Genomic DNA, 22,860 nt, shown 5'->3' with positions numbered 1-22,860 from the left:
ATCTATTATCTGCTGGCTCGAAATCAAATCAATGATAGTGTAGAGGGTTGTAGTGGTACAACAGAAACCAGTTCTTGTGCAGTGAGCAAGAATGTAACGTTGTAGGAGTACTCATATGTCGTGTATAGTGTGTGTACTAGGAGAACATTTTCTAAAATACATGCAAAAAAAACCTGACCATTGTATCCCTTGTTAGGTATAGACATCGACGGGTATAATAGAATAGTTAAGTACTAGGAGAACAATACATTTTTGTGGGGTGGAAAAAAAGCACTATGCACCACCAGTTCGTGATTTCAAGTCGTTCATATAATGATTCCGTTGCTCATAGTGACGTAGATGTTTTCACAGCATTGAAGGTTGCATAGGTGGAACCTTAAAATCGGCCTGTAAAGTGTACCCTTAACCCGAATTCAAGAAGGTGGCGTGACCTTCCTCTTGTTAGCAATTTTGTACCTAAGGGTATTCTTGAGAAATCTTTCCTGTTGGCCCAGTGTGAAGATAGACTTTTACATGTGCGCGGCGATGAACTCTATCAATGGTCTCGAAGAAATCAAACCTGGCAGTTGAAAGAAGAACTACCATCGGAATCTGAATCATCCGTTGGTGGAGAAAGTAGTGGTACTGTATATGGGTGCATTCGTGCCGTTCATAGGCCCAATGTTTGATCAGATCAATGTAATGCATCGAATAATTATTATACCTAGTCAATTATAATTTTTTTCTTATTGATGATTTTGAAAAGACTGATTTAATTAAAATTAATTATTCTGCATGGTAATTCATTTATTAGATTTAGAAAAAATATCTTGAGTTGTGTTCCCTGTCCGGAACTTACTGTGTTACTTTCAAGCTGGTAGATCAATTTTCATCATCATTCAGACAAAAGCTGAAAGTGACTGAAAGTTACCGTTTGAAAGAGCTTAGAGCATCGATTTTGGTCGATTCAAGTTTTCAAAAAAAAAATCAAAGAGAATAGTTAAATCTGATTTTTTACATCGATTGTCCATCATCGTCATCATCATCCACACCATGATAAATCATTCAAATGGGGTTTTTTGATGGGTAAATAACGAATCTATCTCATCCAGCTTACCCTATATCAACTGTCCACAAATAGGGGAATCGACGATAGAAAGATTTTCGATTTTCAATTCACGTTCAACTTTATATGATACCTAATGGGTATACCTACTTTTAAAAAAATTGCTTGAATTGTTGATATCTTGTTTTTTTACCCCAGAAATTGCCAAAAATAACAACCTTTGTGCCAATTATTCTCAAAATGTTCTGTGCCAAAAATCGTCCAAAGTTCTCGCTTTTTGAAAAATTGACAAAAATTATTATTTTTTTGTAAAAACTTTCAAAAAGTCTAATTTTTTTTCAAAGCTACCCAAAAGCATCGTGGTTTGGCTTTTACTTTAAAAGGTTGGAAAACGGTTTCGCTTTTCTCATACAAATTTCAAAACAATATTGTTTTTGCCAGGAATTAGGTAGGTACTTGATAATGCAGAAAAATCCTGATTTTTGTTTTGCTAAGATTGCTGAAGTTTTGTCTGTTTCAGAGACGTAGCCCGAGGGGGGAGGGGTCTCGACCCTCTTCTTCCTTGAGCTCAGGGTCGCCGTTAAAATTTGACGATTATAAAATCGCTCCGCTGTGCATGCATTCAAAAACTCCTATTTTTTAGACTCCTTGAAGGGTCTATTAGTCAATTTGAATTGATTAAAATGAAAATCCCGAAACCGGAACCAAATGCATGTTTCGAATCCCAAAACTGAAATAAAAATTTAGAAGAACAATACTAAAACAAATCCAATCCCGAAATGACAAGATTTTGATCCCAAAATTTTTTTCGGATACACAGCTCTGGTAAAAATAGGACGTTATTGATAAATTTTGAAAATTTTCGGTCTAGAAAGAGACTTATCTGCCGACTTTTTTGAAACTTAATAGCACATTTTTGAAACATTTTGCCTTCGCTTTGGCTTTGCTCAAACTAAGTACAGTTTTTCTAGTATTTCTAAATTTCTGCACCTGTTCAAGGTAGAAGTACCTACCTAACTCTTAAGTTAAAAATGTCGAATGGATTTCGAAATTGACTTCTTGTACAAAAAAATCATAATTTCCTGGGTAATTACATAGATTAGGTATAATTAATTTCCAAAAACTTCGGCCCTCGCTTCGTTCAGGCCTGTTGATTTTTCTTTTTCAATTTCAATATCAAACTTTCTGAAAATCTATTATTCAAACTCAAAAAAAATATGAACTCCTCAAATGGAAAAAAAAAGAAAGTTTTTTCACCTCTCAATATACGAAATTTCTTGAGCTTTTGCCCTCACTTCGTTTGGGCTTTTTTGCTTTTCTATTTCAGACTTGAAATTTCTAAAAAAAAATCATTCAAATTATGAAATTTTGAAGCCAAAACGATCAACCTCCTCTTATAAAAAAAAAAAACATTATCCTTTCACATATCAAAATGAGAATTTTCAAATGCTTTTGCCCTCGCATATACGCTCAGGCTAATTTTTTTCCTCTTCCTGGATTAATAAGATGGACCTTCATCACAAAACCAACCCCCCCCTCCAGATTTACTCTGGCTACGCCACTGGTCTGTTTTTTTATTATTATTATTTAAAATTGGCAAAAACTCTGATATGTAGTTTAGAAAAGTTGCTAACAAATTTCATTGTTTTCGAAAAATTCCAAAAAGTTGAACTTTTTTTCAAAAAATGTTTTTCCAGGCAATAGTTTTGTTTTTCACTAGAAATTGCCAAAAAGTAACACCTTTTTATTTATTTTAAATCAATTATTCCCAAAATGTTCGGTTTTTTTTCAAAAATTGGCTAATGATTATCATTTTTTGCAAAAACTTTCGAAAAGTCTCATTTTTTTTCTTCTAAAAGTTACCTGAAAATCTCGCCTTTCGGCTTTTACTGCGAAAAGTTGAAAAAAAATTTCCCTTTTCCAACGAAAATGCAAAAAAAAATATTTTTTTTGCCAAGAACTACTCAATTTTGCAGTAAAAGTCTTCCTTTTCTTGCAAAATTGTTGAATAATTTCTTTTTTTTCCAAGAATTTTTTTTTCAAAAAATCTTTTTCTAGTCCAGATTTTTGTTTTTTAGCAATTAGTCTAAAATTGTCAAAAATTCTCAGAAAATATTCCAAAAAGTTCCGCTTTTTGCCGGAAATTGACCAAAAATGTTACTTTTATAGTTTTTGATGCCAATTGCAGGCATATCTATTGCTAAAATTTTCAAAGAACTATTGTATTTTAAGATTTCTACTTCGACAAAATTCTCACTTTCTAGCGAGAAATGGCTAACTCGAAAACGAAAAACGAAATTAAACGATATTTTTATTTTTTAGATTCATTAAAACATTTATAACGTTGAACGAAAACTATCCGGAGCTGGAGCCGGAGCCGGAGGTATTTTTTTTTTCAAATTTGGGAGCCGGAGCTGGAGGTGGAGGCACTGACCCCCCCCCCTACACGATCCCTGCTCACGTATCGTCAGTTTTCCGAACAAAACAATTGAAACAACTTTTAAAAACTTATCAACTTGTGTAGTCGTGTCTCCCAGACACTACAAGTACAAGACAAGCTTTGGAGACAAGGATGTATTTCAATATTTTCAATTTTTCTTTGCCGGAATCAAAAATTGAGAATTGTTCAGCTGATGGGTTTACCTCTTGCTACGAGACGACTGAATTAATTATCGTGATTCGAAATCAAAATCTTTATAAAAAAATTAAAAATGAAACAACCCCTAAATTGAATTGCCCGCGCTGCCATGATCCTTTAAAACTAGACGCACCTGATTGGCTAATGATAAGGTAGTATTTTTGTTGTGGATTTTGTGTTTGTAGTGGTGTGAGCACGTGTATGATAATTGATATTGATAAAAATGATGGTCTCGTCAGTCTCTTCATAAATCTGATGTAATATTCGTTTAGTTTTCTGTTGATGAGCAATTAAATTTGAATTTCCCTCCTTCGAAACAAGTAAGTGATTCATTTTCAATTACCTAACCAAGTGTGGATAATAATTTTAAAACAAAAATAGTACCTTTATATTATTCTACCATACTCTTAAAATCATGTATTTTTCCGCAGAAAAATTCTTGAAAAAGCATGGATTCCGAAGTCAACTCAAAAGTAACCGGTCCAGTTCATCACAGAATTAGTAAATATTACAATGTCATGGTGAAAGTGGACGACGACGTTTATTATTTAGACAAATTCCAACTGGCCTGGAAATCAGACTACTTCGAGAAGTTATTAATCGAGTATTCCCACCAACAAGAATGCATTTCAATAGAACTACCACTGATGGATACCAAAACATTCTCTACCATAGTTGAAATTATATATGGGCAGTCTTTGAAGTCTGTCTTAGACCAATTCAATTACGTTGATTTAATAATGGCTATGGATTACTTACAAATGGAAATAGATTTGAGACCTTATCAGTTTTTCATCGAGCATCATTGCAGCCCAGATAAGAAAATATTCAAATTATACAACTTCGTACGAGAGAATCCTAATTTACAATGGTTGCTAAAGTCAGTTTTTGATTATTTATCTGTTCATTTGGCAGATATGCGAAATAACAAAGATTTCTTATCTATACCATTTGACCATATAATGCGGATAATTTTAGGCGAAAGAACTTTCACTTGGGATACTCCGACTACGAGTAGGAGTGATGTGCTTGGAGTTTGTCAATTTTGCTCCGAATGGATTTGCACCAGTTTGGAAAATAGGCTTCCTCATGTAGCGAAGCTCGTCAATGCTGTTAAACGAAGATTTGATTACATGAATGAAGTGAATGATGATGATTGTAATACGATGTTATCCGAAATCACCGAACCAATGAATCCCAAAATTATGTCGACAAATTTCTACAAATTTTTGATGTGTGATGGAGACATACGAGCAAATCCAGGTAAAGTAAAACAATAGTTTTGAGTTGAAAATACTAAGCTGTTTTCGTTGTAAATTGTTCATGTAATCGTTTACTTGTGACTTAATCAGAATTTCCGAAGATATTCATTGTATATTTTTTCTTTTTGCAGCTGAGAATCTACTGGAAGATGAAAGTATACCGGAAGATGAAAGTATACACGAAGACGAAAGCATTCAAGAAAATGTGAATCTACTGAAAGATGAAAAAAAAGATGTTTGGACGAACCGTCCTGAAAGTTATGATCGAAAAAAGTTGGCAAAATTTGTAGAAAATAATTATTTTCACGATATCGTAGTCACTGTTGGAGAAAAAACGTATAAACTTCATCGATTTATATTGAATTCAGCGTCCGGCTACTTCGCAGACATTTCTTCCACTAAGCAGTCCAACTCCTCGGACGTTCCATGTGCAGAAGTATCGACACAGCAACCAAATAAAAATGAGACTTACTCGCTTCGTGATGTTGATCAAGCCACTTTCGACATGATCATCGAATATATCTATTTCGGTGAATTGCAATTAACACTTGAGACTATAACTCGTGTACTGAGAGCTGCCAATTTTTTGAAAATGGAAACATTATTCAATACGTGTGTATCTTGGATGGAGAAGCATATTGAGGAAGTTTGTGCGAAAGTTTTACTCGTCGATGAATGTATGTCTACGTCGTGGATCGTAGACAACATTGAAGAAATTGTTTCAAGATTTCTAACCATACCCGATACAGACGATACATTGGTTATCTGTTTAATTTCGTTCGATATGTTGGAAGATTTACTTCTGTCTTCGACGCATTGCTGTGATAATCCACATCAAATTGTAGATGTATGTTCGAAGTGGATATTCCACGATGTAGAAAATCGATATCATCGGTTACCACAAATAGCCCTTGAAATTAATCGCAATCGCAATTACCATAAAATCGAAGCTTCTACAGATTTAATCAACTACTCATCGGAGCAGTCGATTCGAGACGAATTTTGGAAGATTTTGAATTCTACTTCGGTGATACCTTCGATTTCCATTGAGAAAAAGCAGACCGTTGGTAAAAAGAAATGGAAAGAAGTACCTGTGTTTGTAGCAGTGTCCGAGACAACGACTACAACTTATGTTTTGAATGCTAATTTAGAAGAAATCGCTTCGTTGTGTCTTTCACTTTCAGACCTTTATGAATTTGATATTATGGGTGATTACGTTTCTTTAGCTGCGACTTTAATGGATGATAATTTATTCATTATGTTATGTTTGGATTATGATCGTTTTCGTTTTAGTGTATATAATTTATCTTTGAAAAAGTTCATCTCGTTGAATAACCGTGTTAAAGTGGAAAAAACAACTAGAGGTTTTAACAGTAGGAATACGAGCATGCTGTTGAATTGTCGAGGGCAAGTTTACTGTGGCTTCAAACTCGGCTATGTATTGAAGTATTCGTTCGAATTGAATCGTTGGATGATGTTTTCGGAGAAGCCGGTGTTTTCTGATGGATACTCGAAAGATAAATACGTATGGTTTACAAGCGACGGAGATAAGTTGTACAGGTTGTATGGTAACTGCATTTCTCAGAGTCAGAATCCGTCGGTTTTAAAATACGTTGTGGAAGAATTCGATTTTCAACAAAATGCGTGGTTGTCTTTGTCAGATATTCCATTTAGACATCAACCGTATTTTAAGGTGCAAAATTTCACCATCATTAAAGGTGGCCAACTTGCTGTGATATTAACATCATGCTTCATGTCATTTAACCGGAATTCAAGAAGGTGGCGTGAGCTTCCTCTTGTGAGCAATTTTGTATCTGAGGATATTCTTGAGAAATCTTTCCTGTTGACCCAGTGTGAAGATAGACTTTTACATGTGCGCGGCGACGAACTCTATCAATGGTCTCGAAGAAATCAAACCTGGCAGTTGAAAGAAGAACTACCATCGGAATCTGAATCATCCGTTGGTGGAGAAAGTAGTGGTACTGTATATGAGTACATTCGTGCCATTCATAGGCCTCATGTTTGATCAGAATAATGTAATGCATCGAGTAATATTATACCTAGTCAATTATTATTTTTTTTTATTGATGATTGTGAAAAGACTGATGTGAATAAAGTTAACTATTCTGCATCGTGATTTATTTATTATCTAGATTTAAAAAATGAATGTTCAAAGGAGTGTTCAACCTGTCCAGAAGATAATCCTTCAAGCTGGAAGGTCAATTTTCATCATCATTCGGACAAAAGCTAAACGTGACTGAAAGAGCTATCTACCGTTTAAAACTTGGAAAAACTTACGACGAAATTTTTTTAGTTTCATCTTTTTATTGTATATCTGATGGTACAGGGCTTAGAGCATAGCTATCCCAAAAGCACAAGCACAAGGATCCTCGATTTTGATCGATTCGAGTTTTCAAAAAAAAAAAAAAAAAAAAACCAAAGTGAATAAATCTGATTTTATTCATCGATTGTCCATCATCATCATCCACACCATGATAAAATTCAAATGGGGGGGGGGGGTTTGATTAGTAAATAAGGAATCGGTCTATCTCGTCCAGTCATTTCATTTCATATGTCTATCCATCATCATCATCATCATCACCGTCTCCGAAAACTTGATATTTAAAAATAAATGAACACGATGAAGGGAATCGATGATAGAAAAGATTTTCGATTTTCAATTCACATTTGACTTTTAGTCTTTATTTTTATTTGCTAATACCTACTTTTGAAAAATTGCTAGAATTGTCGATACCTATCTTGTTTTTTTCCCCCCAAAAATTGCCAAAAATAACTACATTTTTGCCAATTATTCTTAAAATGTCCTGCTTTTTGCCAAAAATCGTCAAAAATTCTGGCTTTTTGAAAAATGTTCGACTACAATTATAATTTTTTTTGCAAAAACTTACTAAAAGTCTTATTTTTTTCAAAGCTACCCAAAAGCCTCGTCTTTTGGCTTTTACTTTCAAAAGTTGGAAAAAGGTTTCGCTTTTCCCATCAAAATTTCAAAACAATATTATCTTTGCCAGGAACTGGGTAGGTAGGTATGTAATGTAACAAATCCTGATTCTTGTTTTGCCAAAATTTATGAAAGTTTTGTTTATTTTTTATTTTTTAATATATTTATTAATATTATTATTATTCAAAATTGACAAAAACTCTCATAGTTTAGAAAAGTTGCTGAAAAATTTCATTTTTTTCGAAAAATTCCAAGAAGTTAACCTTTTTTTCAAAAAACGTTTTTCCAGACTGAGGCAAAAGTTTTGCTTTTCACTAGAAGTTGCCAAAAAATAACACCTTTTTTCTAATCACTTATTCCCAATGTTCTGCTTTTTGCCAAAAATCGTCAAAAATTCTCGTTTTTTGAAAAATTGGCTGATAATTATCATTTTCTTGCAATAACTTTCGAAAAATCTCATTTTTTTCTTGTAAAAATTACCCAAAAATCTCGCTTTTCGGCTTTTACTCTAAAAAGTTGGAAAAAAGTTTCCCTTTTCCGACGAAAATGCAAAAAAATATTATTTTTTGCCAGGAACTACTCAATTTTGCAGTAAAAGTCCTCTTTTTCTTGCAAAATTGTTGAATAATTTCATTTTTTTTCCAAGAATTCCAAAAAGTTTGACTTTTTTTTCAAAAAATCTTTTTCCAGATTTTTGTTTTTTAGCATTTTGTCAAAAATCCTCAGTTTTTCAAAAATGACAAGAAATTTAGCATAAAATTTTCAAAGAATTGTATTTTTTTGATTTCTTTTTCGACAAAATTCTCGCTTTCCAGCGAAATGGCTAATAGGTCTTACTCGAAAACGAAAAACGAAATTAAACGATATTTTTATTTTTTAGATTCATTAAAACATACCGTTGAACAAAAACTTTAAATCTGTTATAATGTTTTTTTTTTTGTTAAACGAAATAGATTTTGTTTTTTTTTTTCTTCACACACCATAGAAATATAGTTATCAAAAATGCAAAAAAAAAATGGGGTTTGAACTTTCAGAAAACAAAACGGTTTTAATTTAACGTTGCCTTATTTTCCTCGAATTTCTTTTAAAATCACAGAAAGTTCATTCCATGTCAACTCAACCAAAAAAAGGCGATTTTGAAAGTCATGTCTTTCGATTTCGCTCAAATTTTTTTTACAATATCTACCCACCCAGTAAGAAAGAAAACCGCAATCAGTTTGGTCCCAGCCCCCTCAGGGGGCGGGTGGGGGGGCTTCCATTATTTTCACATTGTCTCGAGGTACTCAACTTTAGCAGCCCATTTCTCCAAAACTATGATACGTTGATCAAAACTGATTTCACAATTCGAAAGGGCATTGAATTTTAAACTTTTTAAGTATTTTGAAATTTTCAAAAATTGAAAGTTGAACTTTCAATTTGAAAGTTCAAATTTCAAAATAGCGCTGTAAGTGGGAGCTACCATTTAGAATTTTGAAAAAATTTCCATAGATGCATCTTTTGATGCTTTTTTGAAATATTCAAGTTTCGAGATGGGATCTTTCAATGGACGGAGAGCACCCCCACCCACAATTTTGGGCGAAACTTTCGAAAGAAAATCTGGGGCATGTGATGTATCGAATTGTATGTTTTCGGTGACGCTGAACACGAATATGACGTTAGATTTTTGATAGGACCCCATCCACGGCCCCCAGCAGTCCCAGCACCTCCCCAAAGGGGGTAAAAGTTCAAAAAAGTGTTTTGTTTGTGCGACACATGGAATAATATGTTTTTGGTGACGCTGAATACGAATATGGCGTCAGATTTCTGATTGGACCTCATCCACGGCCCCCAACAATTTTTTTGGACTTTTACCTGTTGGGGGAGGGTTTTGGGGGGCCATGGGTGAGGTCGATTTAAAAAACTATGGCTATATTGCATATTCGTGTTCAGCGATATCGAAAACATTTCATGTGTCACACTAATGTTACCATTTTTTGGGGGTTACCCCCTTTGGGGAGGTGCAGGGGGCCGTGGATGGGGTCCAATAAAAAATCTGACTTCATATTCGTGTTCAGCGTCATCAAAAACATACTATTCCATGTGTCGCACAAACAAAACACTGTTTTGAACTTTTACCCCCTTTGGGGAGGTGCTAGGGGCCGTGGATGGGGTCCTATCAAAAATCTAACGTCATATTCGTGTTCAGCGTCTTCGAAAACATACAATTCGATATATCACATGCCCCAGATTTTCTTTCGAAAGTTTCATCCGAAATTGGGGGTGGGGGTGCTCCCCCTCCGTTAAGAGTTCCATCTCGAAACTCAAATATTTCGAAAAAGTATCAAAAGATGCATCTATGGAAATTTTTTCAAAATTTTAAATGGTAGCTCCCACTTACAGCGCTATTTTGAAATTTGAACTTTTAAATTGAAAGTTCAACTTTCAATTTTTGAAAATTTCAAAATACTTAAAAAGTTTTAAATGCAATGCCCTTTTGAACTGTGAAATCAGTTTTGATCAAAGTATCATAGTTTTGGAGAAATGGGCTGCTGAAGTTGAGTACCTCGAGACAATGTGAAAATAATGGAAGCCCCCCCACCCGCCCCCTGAGGGGGCTGGGACCAAACTGATTGCGGCTTTCTTACTTACTGGGTGGGTAGATATTGTAAAAAAAATTTGAGCGAAATCGAAAGACATTGCCCAAAAACGTTGGTTTAGTTGACATGGAATGGCCCAGAAATCAGTAAAATTTGAGCCTTGATAGTGGAGTGGCAAACAGCTGAAATACAGAAGAAAACTGCATTTGATGAAAGAAGCATGAATTTTGGTATGATGAATTTTTGAACCAAAATGAAGTTTTTAAGACCGGGAGCCACTCGAGCTCCCCCCTCCTTCGAGGGGGGTGGGGCTTACAATTTTTAAAATTTTCCTGTGGATAGAGTTTTAATCAGAAATTCAATATTATGGTGTCTGCTGTTAGATATTGATCAGCACTTTCTATTTTCACCATTGAAATCATCGTCCCCTCTCTCCCCCTTGCGTGGGGCTCAGCCCCCCAAATTGTGGAACTGGAAGAAGTTGAGACTCGGAAATGTAATTTTGTGAAATTATACTAAGTAAACTGTACAAATAATTTTGGTGGTTCATTTTTCGGCTCCCTCCCCCCTCTGCCCCCTGTGGCACCTCAAAACTTGAAAAACGCGCAAAATTGCCACTTTAATGCCAAAACATGGTGGAAACGGTGAGCTAAATGCTAATTCTTATTGAAACTGGTAAGAAACATTTATTGAAAGCAGTACGTAACGCGAAAAATGATGACTCCCCCCCCTTTACGCGCCCCCATCAACCACTAATTGCAAAAAATACCCTACTGGTCAAAATTCCATTAGAATTGAAATATTACACCAGTTACTGTTCAATATTGATCGATATGTTCCGCTAAAAGTGTCGGAATCATCGCATACCTCCCACCCCCTTATGGGGGCAGACCCCTAAAATGTGGAGTCGATGAAAAACCCACTTATGGAACTGAAATTCTGTAAATATGTACTTCTCTGGTCATGGGAATATACGAATGGTCCATTTCATCGATTACATTCCTCACCCCACCCCCGCCCCTCCCCCTTTATATTATACCATTATACAAAATTTCATCATAAAGTAACCCCTCCTTCTTTGTAGCACGCTCCATAGAAAAGTTACAGAAGTCGTTGTACACTTAATGGATAGAGAATTTCATCAGCTTTCCAACGGTACGTTTGTGATCATTGTGAGATGATAACAAGCGAACCTGTGTCCAATAAAGTGAATGAAGGTTTGGGTTGTTGGTCCATGCGAAACCAATTTTTGAATTTTCTATCTCCTATATTGTGTCGCGCTTCAGAGGAACGTACATTACAGAAGTTGTTTTATACTCGATCGATAGAGAATTTTATCAGCTTTCCAGCGGTATGTTTGTGATCATTGTGAGATGAAAACAAGCGAACCTGCGTCCAATAATGTGAATAAAGGTTGGCAGGGTGTCTACTGGCAAGAAAAACTAGGAAAACAAGGAAATAGCATTGATTTCACTTGAGGTAGCAAGGAAGCAGGAAAATAGCAGGGATTTTGACAATTTCTGTGTAATAGCAAGGATTTTTCAAAAAAGTTCCTCTTGAATTTTCAATTTCATAATGCATTTTCCATTTTTGTTCTTGTAATTTTTCTCATTAAAAATTGTTGATTTCTATTTTTGAATCATAAATTTTCAAAAGCCTATGCCCTCGCTTCGCTCGGGCTGAATTATTTTGTTTGACAAATCTTTAATTATACAAGTCGAAAGTGAAAGGTAAAAATTGAAAAAAAGCATAAATAATGGTCTTATACTTACTAACTTCTTGAATTATTATCAATTTTAAAAACGTTTGCCCTCACTTTGCTTTGAAATCGATTCGAAAAGTTTGTTAAAATTCGACAAATTTTCGAATAAGGGCTTATTATGAAAGAAAACCCAGTTTTTTTTCTTTCCAAAAACAAATTTCCGAAATCGTCTGTCCTCACTTCGTTAGGGCTTGTTTTCTTTCAGTACCAAGAAGTCCAAGATGAGCATTTTAGAGAAAAAACCAAGTATTATAACCAAAAAATGAACTCCTCAAAAAAAAATCGTTTTCATTCCCCAGTGAAATACAAATTCTCAAAAGCTTGAGCCCTCGCTTGGGCCTGCTCTTGTTTTCTTTTTCGAAATCAATTTCCTTCCAAAAAACATAATTCAAATGCTAACATTCTAAAATCCAAAAAATGAACTCTTTGTAAAAAAAAAACATCGTGTTTACACCCCTCGAAGCTCTCGCCCTCGCTTCGCTCGGGCAAATTGTTTCTTGTTTTGGAATAAACAAATTTCACATATGAGGGCTCCAAAAATCCAAAAAATTATAAAAATTTTCATTAGCCATATGAATGTTATATCAATGGGTGAAATTGATATTTTTCTTCTACATCAAACGACAATTTCAAGTCGAAATGTTGTGAAGCTCATCTTTAATTGTCTTCGTGTTGTTATACATTTTTAATTCTTTGTAATGTTCCATCAGCATGAAACTGATTGAAAAAAACGTCGAGAAACTTCCTACAAAACGAGTACCTACACACAAGGGGGAGGGGGTTGTCTTCTTAAACTCAAATTTGAAGCAAGGAAAATGGCAAGGAAAAACAAGGAAATAGCAAGGAATTTGATTTTTCAAATCCAATAGACACCCTGGTTAGGGCGGTCGGTTCATTTGAAAGCAATTTTTGAATTTTCAATCTCCTACTTTGTGTCGCGCTTCAGAGGAACGTTACATTACAGAAGTTGTTTTATACTCGATCGATAGAGAATTTTATCAGCTTTCCAGCGATATGTTTGTGATCATTGTGAGATGAAAACAAGCGAACTTGTGTCCAATAAAGTGAATGAAGCTCTGGGGCGTTTGGTTCAAGCAAGAAGCAATCGTTGAATTTTTGACAAATGGTCACATTGGTCACCCTTGCCTTCATCTCACAATGATCACAAACATACCGTTGGAAAGCTGATGAAATTCTCTATCCATTAAGTGTACAATGACTTCTGTAACTTTTCTATGGAGCGTGCTACAAAGAAGGAGGGGTTACTTTATGATGAAATTTTGTATAATGGTATAATATAAAGGGGGAGGGGCGGGGGTGGGGTGAGGAATGACTGCTGATTAATTTCAAGTCGTTTTGGAGCCTCCAGTGACTTTTTGAAAATTGCTGAAGCCTCCAGCAGATTTTTGAAACTTGAAATTTCCCCAAAATTTCATCAAACTGAGATGAAGAGTCGAAATTCATTCTGCAAACCAAATTCAATTCGCTACGAAGTACTGCAGGCAAATTTCAAGTCATTTTGGAGCCTCCAGCGACTTTTTTGAAAATTACTGGAGCCTCCAGCAGATTTTTAAAACTCAAAATTCCCACAAAATGTCATTAAATGGAGTTGGAAAGCCGAAATTCATTCTGCAAACTAATTTCAATACGCTACGAAGTTGACTGCTGGTGGATTTCAAGTCGTTTTGGAGCCTCCAGCGACTTTTTGAAAGTTTGTATGGCGTTTTTTTGGAAAATTGAAATTTCTTAAAAGTAGCCGAAAGCTTCAAAACCATTTGAAACCACCATGTAGTCTGCGAAGTAAATTTCAGCTTGCCAACTTCATTTGATAAATTAATAATGTTGCAGGAATTTAAAGTTTCAAAAATCTACTGGAGGCTCCAGTAATTTTCAAAAAAGTCGCTGGAGGCTCTAAAATGACTTGAACCCACCTGAAGTCGTCTTCAGAGGGTGTTAAAATTGGCGTGTAGAGTAAATTTCAACTTTCCATCTCCATTTGAAGAGTGATATTCCAAAACTAGCTTTGTCCATTTTCACAACTTTTCAGGAGAGAGGAAAAACAGTTTCCCTTTAAACGGGTAAATTGGCTTTTTAGGCGAGTTTAGAACTTTATTGGGGTGGATTCATGATGTAGGAGTGTAGGTATACATTTCATACACTAAATACTGCTGAAAAAAATGTCAATAAAAATGGACAAAGCGCGTTTTGGAACATTACTTTTTTTAAAATTTTTATTGAATTGGCTATTTAGGTGAGTTTAACACCTCATTTTGGTAAGTTGATGATGTAGGAATGTGAGTTAATACTTCATCTACCAGGTACCACTGAAAACCCAACTTTGATAAAAATGGACAAAGCGAGTTTTGGAATATCACTCTTCATTTGATGAAATTTTGTGAAAATTCAAAGTTTCAAAAATCTGCTGGAAGCTCCAGTAATTTTCAAAAAAGTCACCGGAGGCTCTAAAATGACTTGAAATTCACCTGCAATACTTCGTAGCGTATTGAAATTAGTTTTAAGAATAAATTTCAGCTTTACGACTCCAATTTGATGGAATTTTGTGGGAATTTCGAATTTCAAAAATCTGCTGGAGGCTCCAGAACTGCTCAAAACGGGTTGAAACCGTTTCCAATCGATTTGGCATGTCGAAAATAGGGTATATACCAAATTTCAGCATTCTGGATCAATTTGGTAAAATTTTGATTTTTTCCCTAATTTTTGCCAAAATTCGATTTTCAAAAATTCACCAAAAATCGAAAAACGCACTTTAGCACTTGAAATTTTGACAGATGATAAATTTTTGCATGATCTTTCGATCTACCTTTGTAAAGTTTGAAAAATTTCGTGCAAGTCCTATGTTGAAACGCAAAATCTGCGATTTCGGCTGACCTGTCAATCAAAATGGCCGCCATTTTGTAAGTAAGGCCAACTTTTTTTTGGGCAACTTTGCTTTAAAATGTTCCTTAGGATGTCCCCTTTAAGAAAAAAGTTGTCCCGGAGGATCGGCGGGGGGGTGCAATTACTCCTATTGTCATATGCCGGACTATTACCATGTTTTTTTCTTCACACACCAGAAATAGTTCTCAAAAATGCAAAAAAATGGGGTTTGAACTTTCAGAAAACAAAAAAATTTCTAGAATACCTACCTATAGTTGTTCAAAGGGATACCTAAATGATAAATGAAATGATCAATTTTCTACATATTTTTCGTGTTTTACTGTTTTCAATGGTTTTAATTTAGTGTTTCACCGTTTCACCTTATTTTCCTCGAATTTCTTTTAAAATCACTGAAATCAGTCAAATTTGAGGAGAATAAAGAATGACAAAAAAAAAAAAAACATTAAACAAAACGACACGTAACTTGACAAATAAACTCAATTTTTCCGCTTCTTGCCAAAAATTATTCTCGATTTTTCAAAAATGATTAAATGTTTTTGCTTTCTAGTGAAGTAGCTAAAAAAACCTCAAAAATCTCTTCCTTCAGTTCCTTACTTTCCTTCCTTTCGCTAAAAATAAAATTGTCAAAATAAACTTTTTACTTTACTCTTTACTAAAAAAATATTTTGTCAAAAAACAAAACAAAATGAAAATTTCCAAAAAATCTGTCTAGTTTTTTTTGGTCATTTTTATTTTATCTACATCAAAAATTAATGTTTTACTCACACTCAACTCACATATTGTCAGTTCTTTGGTTATTTTTTCAAGCTTTTTTTGTTACCATAGCTAACTTTTTTTTGACAAAAAAAAAATTGAAACAACTTATATGAACTTATCAACTTGTGTACATGTAGTAGTTGTAGTCATGTCTCCTACTACAAGCTTTGGAGACAAGGATGTATATTTTACATTTTTCTTTGCCAGGATTAGCCAGGATCATAAATTGAGAATTGTTCAGCTGATGGGTTTACTTCTTGCTACAAGACGACTGAATTGAATATCGTTATTCAAAATCAGAATCTTTATAAAAAATTAAATTAAAATAAAACAACCTCTAAATTTGAATTGCCCGCGCTGCGATGATCCTATAAAATCCTGACGCGTTTGATTGGCTAATGATAAGATTGTATTGTTGTTGTGGATTTTGTGTTTGTAGTGGTGTGAACATGTGGATGATAATTGATAATAATGAAAATTGTAATATATTTTACATAAAACTAATGTAATATTCGTGTAGTTTTCTGTTCGTAATGAGCAATTTAATTTGAATTTCCCTCCTTCGAAATAAGTAAGTGATTCATTTTAATTACCTACCAAGTGTGGATAATTTTAAAACAAATATACTTTTATATTATTGTACCATACCTACTATTAAAATCATGTACATTTTCTCCGCAGAAAAATGAGTTCCGAAATCAATTCAAAAGTAACTGTTCCAGTTCATCACAGAATTAGTAAATATTACAATGTCATAGTAAAAGTGGACGACGATGTGTATTATTTAGACAAATTCCAACTGGCCTGGAAATCAGACTACTTCGAGAAGTTATTAATCGAGTATTCCGACCAACAAGAATGCATTTCGGTAGAACTACCTCTGATGGATACCAAAACATTCTCTACCATAGTGAAAATTATATATTATGGGCAGTCTTTGAAGTCTGTCTTAGACAAATTTAATTACGTCGATTTAATAATGGCTATGGATTACTTAAAAATGGAAACAGATCGGAGAACCTACGAACATTTCATCGAGCATCGTTGCAGCCCAGTCCGAGATGAGAGTTTTAATCTGAATATAAATGAGAGTATATTCAAATTATACAACTTCATACGAGAGAATCCTAATTTGCAGTGGTTGTTAGAGTCGGTTTTTAATTATTTATCTTTTCATTTAGCAGAAATGCGAAATTACAAAGATTCTCATCTATGCCATTTGGTCACATTATGCGGATAATTTTAGGCAAAAGAACCTTCAGTTGGTTCGGTTGGAGATATTCTCCGACTACGAGCAGGAGTGATGTGCTTCAAGCTTGTCAATTTTGTTCCGAATGGATTTGCACCAGTTTAAAAAACAGGCTTCCTCATGTAGCGAAGCTCGTCAATGCTGTAAAACGAAGATTTCATTACATGAATGAGATCAATGATGACGATTGTAATACGATTTTAAACGAAATCGCCGAACAAATAAATCCCAAAATGATGACGAAACAATTCTACAAGTTTGTGATTTGCAACGGAGACGTACGAATAAATCCAGGTAAAGTAAAAAAAATAGTTTCGAGTTGAGAATACCGAGTTGTTTTGGTTGTAAAATTATGAATATTTATGTAATCGTTTACTTGATACTTAATCAGTATTTCCGAAGATATTCATCGTATATGTTTTCCTTTTTTCAGCTGAGAATCTACTGGAAAATGAGAAAGAAGAAGTTTGGACGAAGCGTCGTAAAAATTATGATCGAAAAAAGTTGGCAAAACTCGTAGAAAATAATTATTTTTACGATATCGTAGTCAATGTTGAAGAAAAAACTTATAAACTTCATCGATTTATATTGAATTCAGCGTCCGGTTACTTCGGTGAAATTTTTTCCACCAAGCAGTCAAACTCCTCGGACGTTCCATGTGCAGAAATATCGACACAGCTACCAAATAAAATAGAGACGTATTCACTTCACGATGTTGATCAAGTCACGTTCGACATGATCGTCGAATATATCTATTTCGATGAATTACGATTAACACTCGAGACTATAACTCGTGTACTTAAAGCTGCCAATTTCTTGAAAATGGAAAAATTATTTAATACGTGTATATCTTGGATGAAGACGCATATCGAGGATGTTTGTGCGAAAGTTTTAATCATCGATGAATGTATGTCTACGTCGTGGATCGTAGACAATATGGAAGAAATTGTTTCAAGATTTCTAACCATACCGAATACAGACGATACATTGCCTATCTGTTTAATTTCTTTCGATATGTTGGAAGATTTACTTTTGTCGTCGACGAATTGCTGCAATCATCCGCATCGAATCGTAGACGCATGTTCGAAATGGATTTTCCACGATGTGAAAAATCGATATCATTTGATACCACAAATCGCCTTTGCAATTAATCATAATCGAAATTACTGTAAAATTGAAGCTTCTACAGATTTAATCAACTGTTCATCGGAGCAACCGATTCGAGACGAATTGTGGAAGATTTTAAATTATACTTCATTGATACCTTCGATTTCCGCTTCCGCTGAGAAAATGCCGAACGGTGGTAAAAAGAAATGGAAAGAAGTACCTGTGTTTGTCGCATTGTCCGAGGAACCGACTACAATTCATGTTTTGAATGCTAATTTAGAAGAAATCGCCTCAATGTGTCTTTCACATTCAGACCTTTATCAATTTGATAGTATGGGTTATTACGTTAATGTATCTGCGACTTTAATGGAAGATAATTTATTCATTATGTTACGTTTGGATGAATATTTTTTTCGGTTTGGTGTGTATAATTTATCATTGAAAAAATTCATCTCTCTGAATAACTGTCTAGTAGTGGAAAATTCAACTGAATGTTATCAGAGTACGAATACGAGCTCGCTGTTGAATTGTCGAGGCCAAGTTTACTGTTGCTTTAAACACGGCTATGTATTGAAGTATTCGATGGAATTGAATCGTTGGATGATGTTTTCGGTGAAACCGGTGTTTTCTGATAAATACTCGAAAGGTAAATACGTATGGTTTACAAGCGATGGAGATAAATTGTACAGGTTGTATGCTAACTGTATTTCTCAGAGTGAGGAGCTGTCGGTTTTAAAATACGTTGTGGAAGAATTCGATTTTCAACAAAACGTATGGTTGTCTTTGTCAGTTATTCCATTTACACATCCAGATTCTTTTGTAGTGCAAAATTTTACCATCATTAAAGGCGGCCAACTTGCTGTGTTATTTACATCATGCTTCGTGTCATTTAACCGAAGTTCAAGAAAGTGGCGTGTGTTCCCTCTTGTGAGCGATTCTATCCCTGATAGAATGATTATGGAGAAATCGTTCCTGTTGACCCAATGTGAAGATAGACTTTTACATGTGTAGAGCGTCGGATCCCAGAGACTGCAACACACAAACTTAACCAGGTAACCTGTCGCGGTTACGGGTACCCTGTGTATGCGTTGTATCGTTGTAGTCGCGTCCCATGGTAGATTCATACTAATGAACAACGTCGCGCTTCATTTTTTGATTTCATTTAATGAAAAATACGTCTATCTCTACACTGGATAAACATTTTTTAAATCCTCGAAATTTTTCAACGAGAAATTTGCAATTATTATTACGAGTTGAAAGAGGTGATTTTGGGATATTTTGAATTTTGACGCCCTGAATTGTAATGTTGACAAAACAATGACTAAAGTAGACTACCTACTTATGTATGTACTTCAATTTGATGAAGAATGCATCGCTCAAGTAGGAAAATTGCATTTTCAAGCGCGAACTATTCGGCGAATTTTTTTCATTTTGGTATCATTGTGTGGTGCTGAATTTTTTCTACCATACAGTATCTTCAAAAATGTATTTTGATGAAGTTTACTGTTTATTCAAAATAACGGCCATTTTGCTCATTTTTAACCTTTTACATCTCACAATAATGCATATTTCTCGATGAAAAATTTTTAGGATTTCAAAAAATTTAATATCATTGAAAAGCTGATGAAATTCTGCACAAAATGACGCGATAAAATGTTGGGGCCCCCGATGTGGTTTAAAAGTTCTGAGGCGTCAAAGTTCAAAATAGCCCAAAATCACCTCTTTCAACTCATAATAATTGCAGATTTCTCGTCGAAAAATTCCGAGGATTTAAAAAATGTTTATACCATTGGAAAGGGCATAAAGTTCTCTATAAAATGGCATAATAAAATAGTGAGGGCGATCTGGTTTTTAAGTTATGGCGCGTCAAAGTATAATGTAGGCACACCAGTAACCTCAATCTAGCTACCTTTTTGAGCTTGAAAAATCACAATTTTCTCGATGAAGAATTTTGAGGATTTCAAAAAATTATATACCATTGGAAAGGCCATAAAATGCTCTACAAAATGGTATCATAATATAGTGGGGTCTTCGATCTAGTTTAAAAGTTGCAGCGATTTTTTTATTATTATTCTCTTCTATTTCCATCATATTTCGTCAATGCTATAAATACTAAAAATACATTTTAATAATGCCGAGTTGAAATTATGTACTTGTGGTGAATGCAAATCGTAGGGCAAAAAAAATATATATAATACAATCCAGTGTAGAGATAGGAGATAGACGTATTTTTCATTAAATGAAATCAAAAAATGAAGCGCGACGTTGTTCAATAGTGTGAATCTACCATGGGACGCGACTACAACGATACAACGCATACACAGGGTACCCGTAACAATACCACCTATAGTAAAAGGCCTGAGGGCTGTTTTGTGACGTCATCACTAATAGACAGTATGTACTCCGATAACACTATAGAAATGAATGAAATATTAATGCACTAGAACGAAATAAATACCGAGAACATTTTATTTTGCGTTTTGAATCACATTCTGATACTTAATAATCAATTTGAGATCAAGAGGGAATGATTTGAATGGAAAAATAAGTAAATATAAGCTCATAATCAACACTGTTTTTATCATTAACGATGAGAACTACACTCGTTTATGATCTAATTTCTAAAAGAATATCAAGAAAAACTCTGGAGGATGACAGCTAGTGTTGGCCTGAGAATATTCTCAATGCGCATAATCTGAGAATATTCGCGAATATTCGCGAATATTCTCAAATGCTTTGAGAATATTCTCTCAAAAAAATAAAAATCATGACTTTTTTCAAAAAATTTGAAGATTTTTCTACAATTTTCCACAATTTACAAGTTTTACATCAACTTTTCTTTATAAATTTCCAATTTTCCTTAATAATTTGAAACCTTTTCAATGGAAATTTGGAAAGTTTCCGATTATCTCTAAACTAAGCAATAATGTTCTAATTTTTTGAAAAGAATCTGCGGAATATGCGCAAGAATCTGCGCATATTCTTGCGCATGCGCAAGCAAAAAAAGAATATTCGCGAATTTGCCCAACACTAATGACAGCTGACAATGAGGAATATAGCAAAGAAGTACAACACATACAAATTATTGTAAATATTACCGAATATACGCGAACATAATCTCCAACTCAAAGACTAAGGTATATAAAACGATCACCAAACATTGCATACATGACGGAGATTTCTCTCGAAATTCTTTGCAAACATTGTATTTAAGCCTGTTGAAATCCATCCTAAGTATTTTGGAATTTAAAGCTGCTTCAATTGGTTTGAGATACTGATGATTTCTTGTTTAATATCCATTATCCATCATAGCATAGCAGCTTTAGCATGGCTGGTCTAAGAAGTAGATTTGAAAATTAAACTGTATTGTAGATTTTTCTCCAACTTGATGCGATTGCATTGTTCACTAACTACTTATTTCATTACAACATCATTCCGGTACAACACACTAGTACACATTAATTTTCATTTTAATCTACAGTTTACATCACTATTCATTCAAATTACACAACACAAACGAGTCGCAAAAAATTCATTTTTGTACACAAATCAAATAAACCAACACCATCTGTAATTGAAAACATCAGTACCACATTACTAGAACACATTTTATGACAAATATTAATTGAATTTCATAATTTAAATAACTTTTTTAACGAAAGTTTTACTCAATTTCACGAATTCGCCATTTAAACATACGTTAAAATTCAAATGGTAAACACAATCGAGTCATCTACTTGTGGTGACGTCAGAGCTGATAAGGATTCAGCGCTCAGGCCTTTTACTATAGGTGGTATTGCCCGTAACCGCGACAGGTTACCTGGTTAAGTTTGTGTGTTGCAGTCTCTGGGATCCGACGCTCTACGCTCTATTTACTAACATGTGTGCCAACATCTATACACTGAAAGAGGTTACACCAAAACCCGTTTTACGCGAAAAAACAGGGCGACTGCTTCCCTCTTTCCGCACCAGGCGTGTGACGTCACTTGGAAGAAGCTTCCACATTATGATAATGGTGGTCGCGTAATTTTTTTATGGTTTTTCAATTTTTTTGGCAAGACGAAGGGGTCTGAGTAAATTTTTATAAAACATAATTTAAAGATATTAAAATTTACTATCGACTGGTATAAATTTTATCTGATTTTTTGCAATAATGACGATTTTACAAATATTTTTATTTCCGAATTGTTACTGTATGCGAAGTTTTAATTGAAATTACTCAAAATTTTCAGTGAACATATAAGTTTTTTAACTGTTTTAAGATACTTACCAAAATGTTGATAATTTTGAGCTCTTCAATAATTTTTTATTCAAAGCGTCAGCTCTTATCGTTCAAAGCCTCAAAGGTAATGAAAGTTCAACGTTGTAAAAATATACCGTGCACAGTAAAATTCAATCTTGAATTGAAATTACTCAAAATTTCTAATAAGCACGTAGATGTTTTAAAAAACCAAAATGTTCAGCGTGTTGCGCTCTTTAATAAATAAATAAAATAATGCCACTTTGATTTGAAATTTGCTCAAAATTTTTAGCGAACACAATAAGTATACACTTGAGTAGATGTTTCAAAAATGAAAAAACTAAAATGCTAGAAATTATAATTATGCT

General features: G+C 34.2%; 2 protein-coding genes across 2 annotated transcripts; both read left to right on the top strand.

Annotated features, from left to right (window-relative positions):
* Positions 1-3,716: 3,716 nt before the first annotated feature.
* LOC135837836 (uncharacterized) lies at positions 3,717-7,074 on the top strand. The gene is made up of 3 exons (XM_065353236.1): positions 3,717-4,003; positions 4,115-4,946; positions 5,077-7,074. The coding sequence occupies exons 2-3, from the start codon at positions 4,133-4,135 to the stop codon at positions 6,969-6,971; spliced, it is 2,709 nt and encodes a 902-aa protein (XP_065209308.1). The 5' UTR covers positions 3,717-4,003; positions 4,115-4,132; the 3' UTR covers positions 6,972-7,074.
* A 9,209-nt stretch (positions 7,075-16,283) lies between these two features.
* On the top strand, positions 16,284-21,964 carry LOC135837835 (uncharacterized). Its single transcript, XM_065353235.1, has 3 exons — positions 16,284-16,467; positions 16,578-17,439; positions 17,579-21,964. The coding sequence occupies exons 2-3, from the start codon at positions 17,109-17,111 to the stop codon at positions 19,261-19,263; spliced, it is 2,016 nt and encodes a 671-aa protein (XP_065209307.1). The 5' UTR covers positions 16,284-16,467; positions 16,578-17,108; the 3' UTR covers positions 19,264-21,964.
* Positions 21,965-22,860: the final 896 nt, after the last annotated feature.

Source organism: Planococcus citri, chromosome 2, assembly GCF_950023065.1.
Source record: "Planococcus citri chromosome 2, ihPlaCitr1.1, whole genome shotgun sequence".
Taxonomy (NCBI): domain Eukaryota; kingdom Metazoa; phylum Arthropoda; class Insecta; order Hemiptera; family Pseudococcidae; genus Planococcus; species Planococcus citri.
This window is presented reverse-complemented; position numbering and strand designations above follow the sequence as displayed.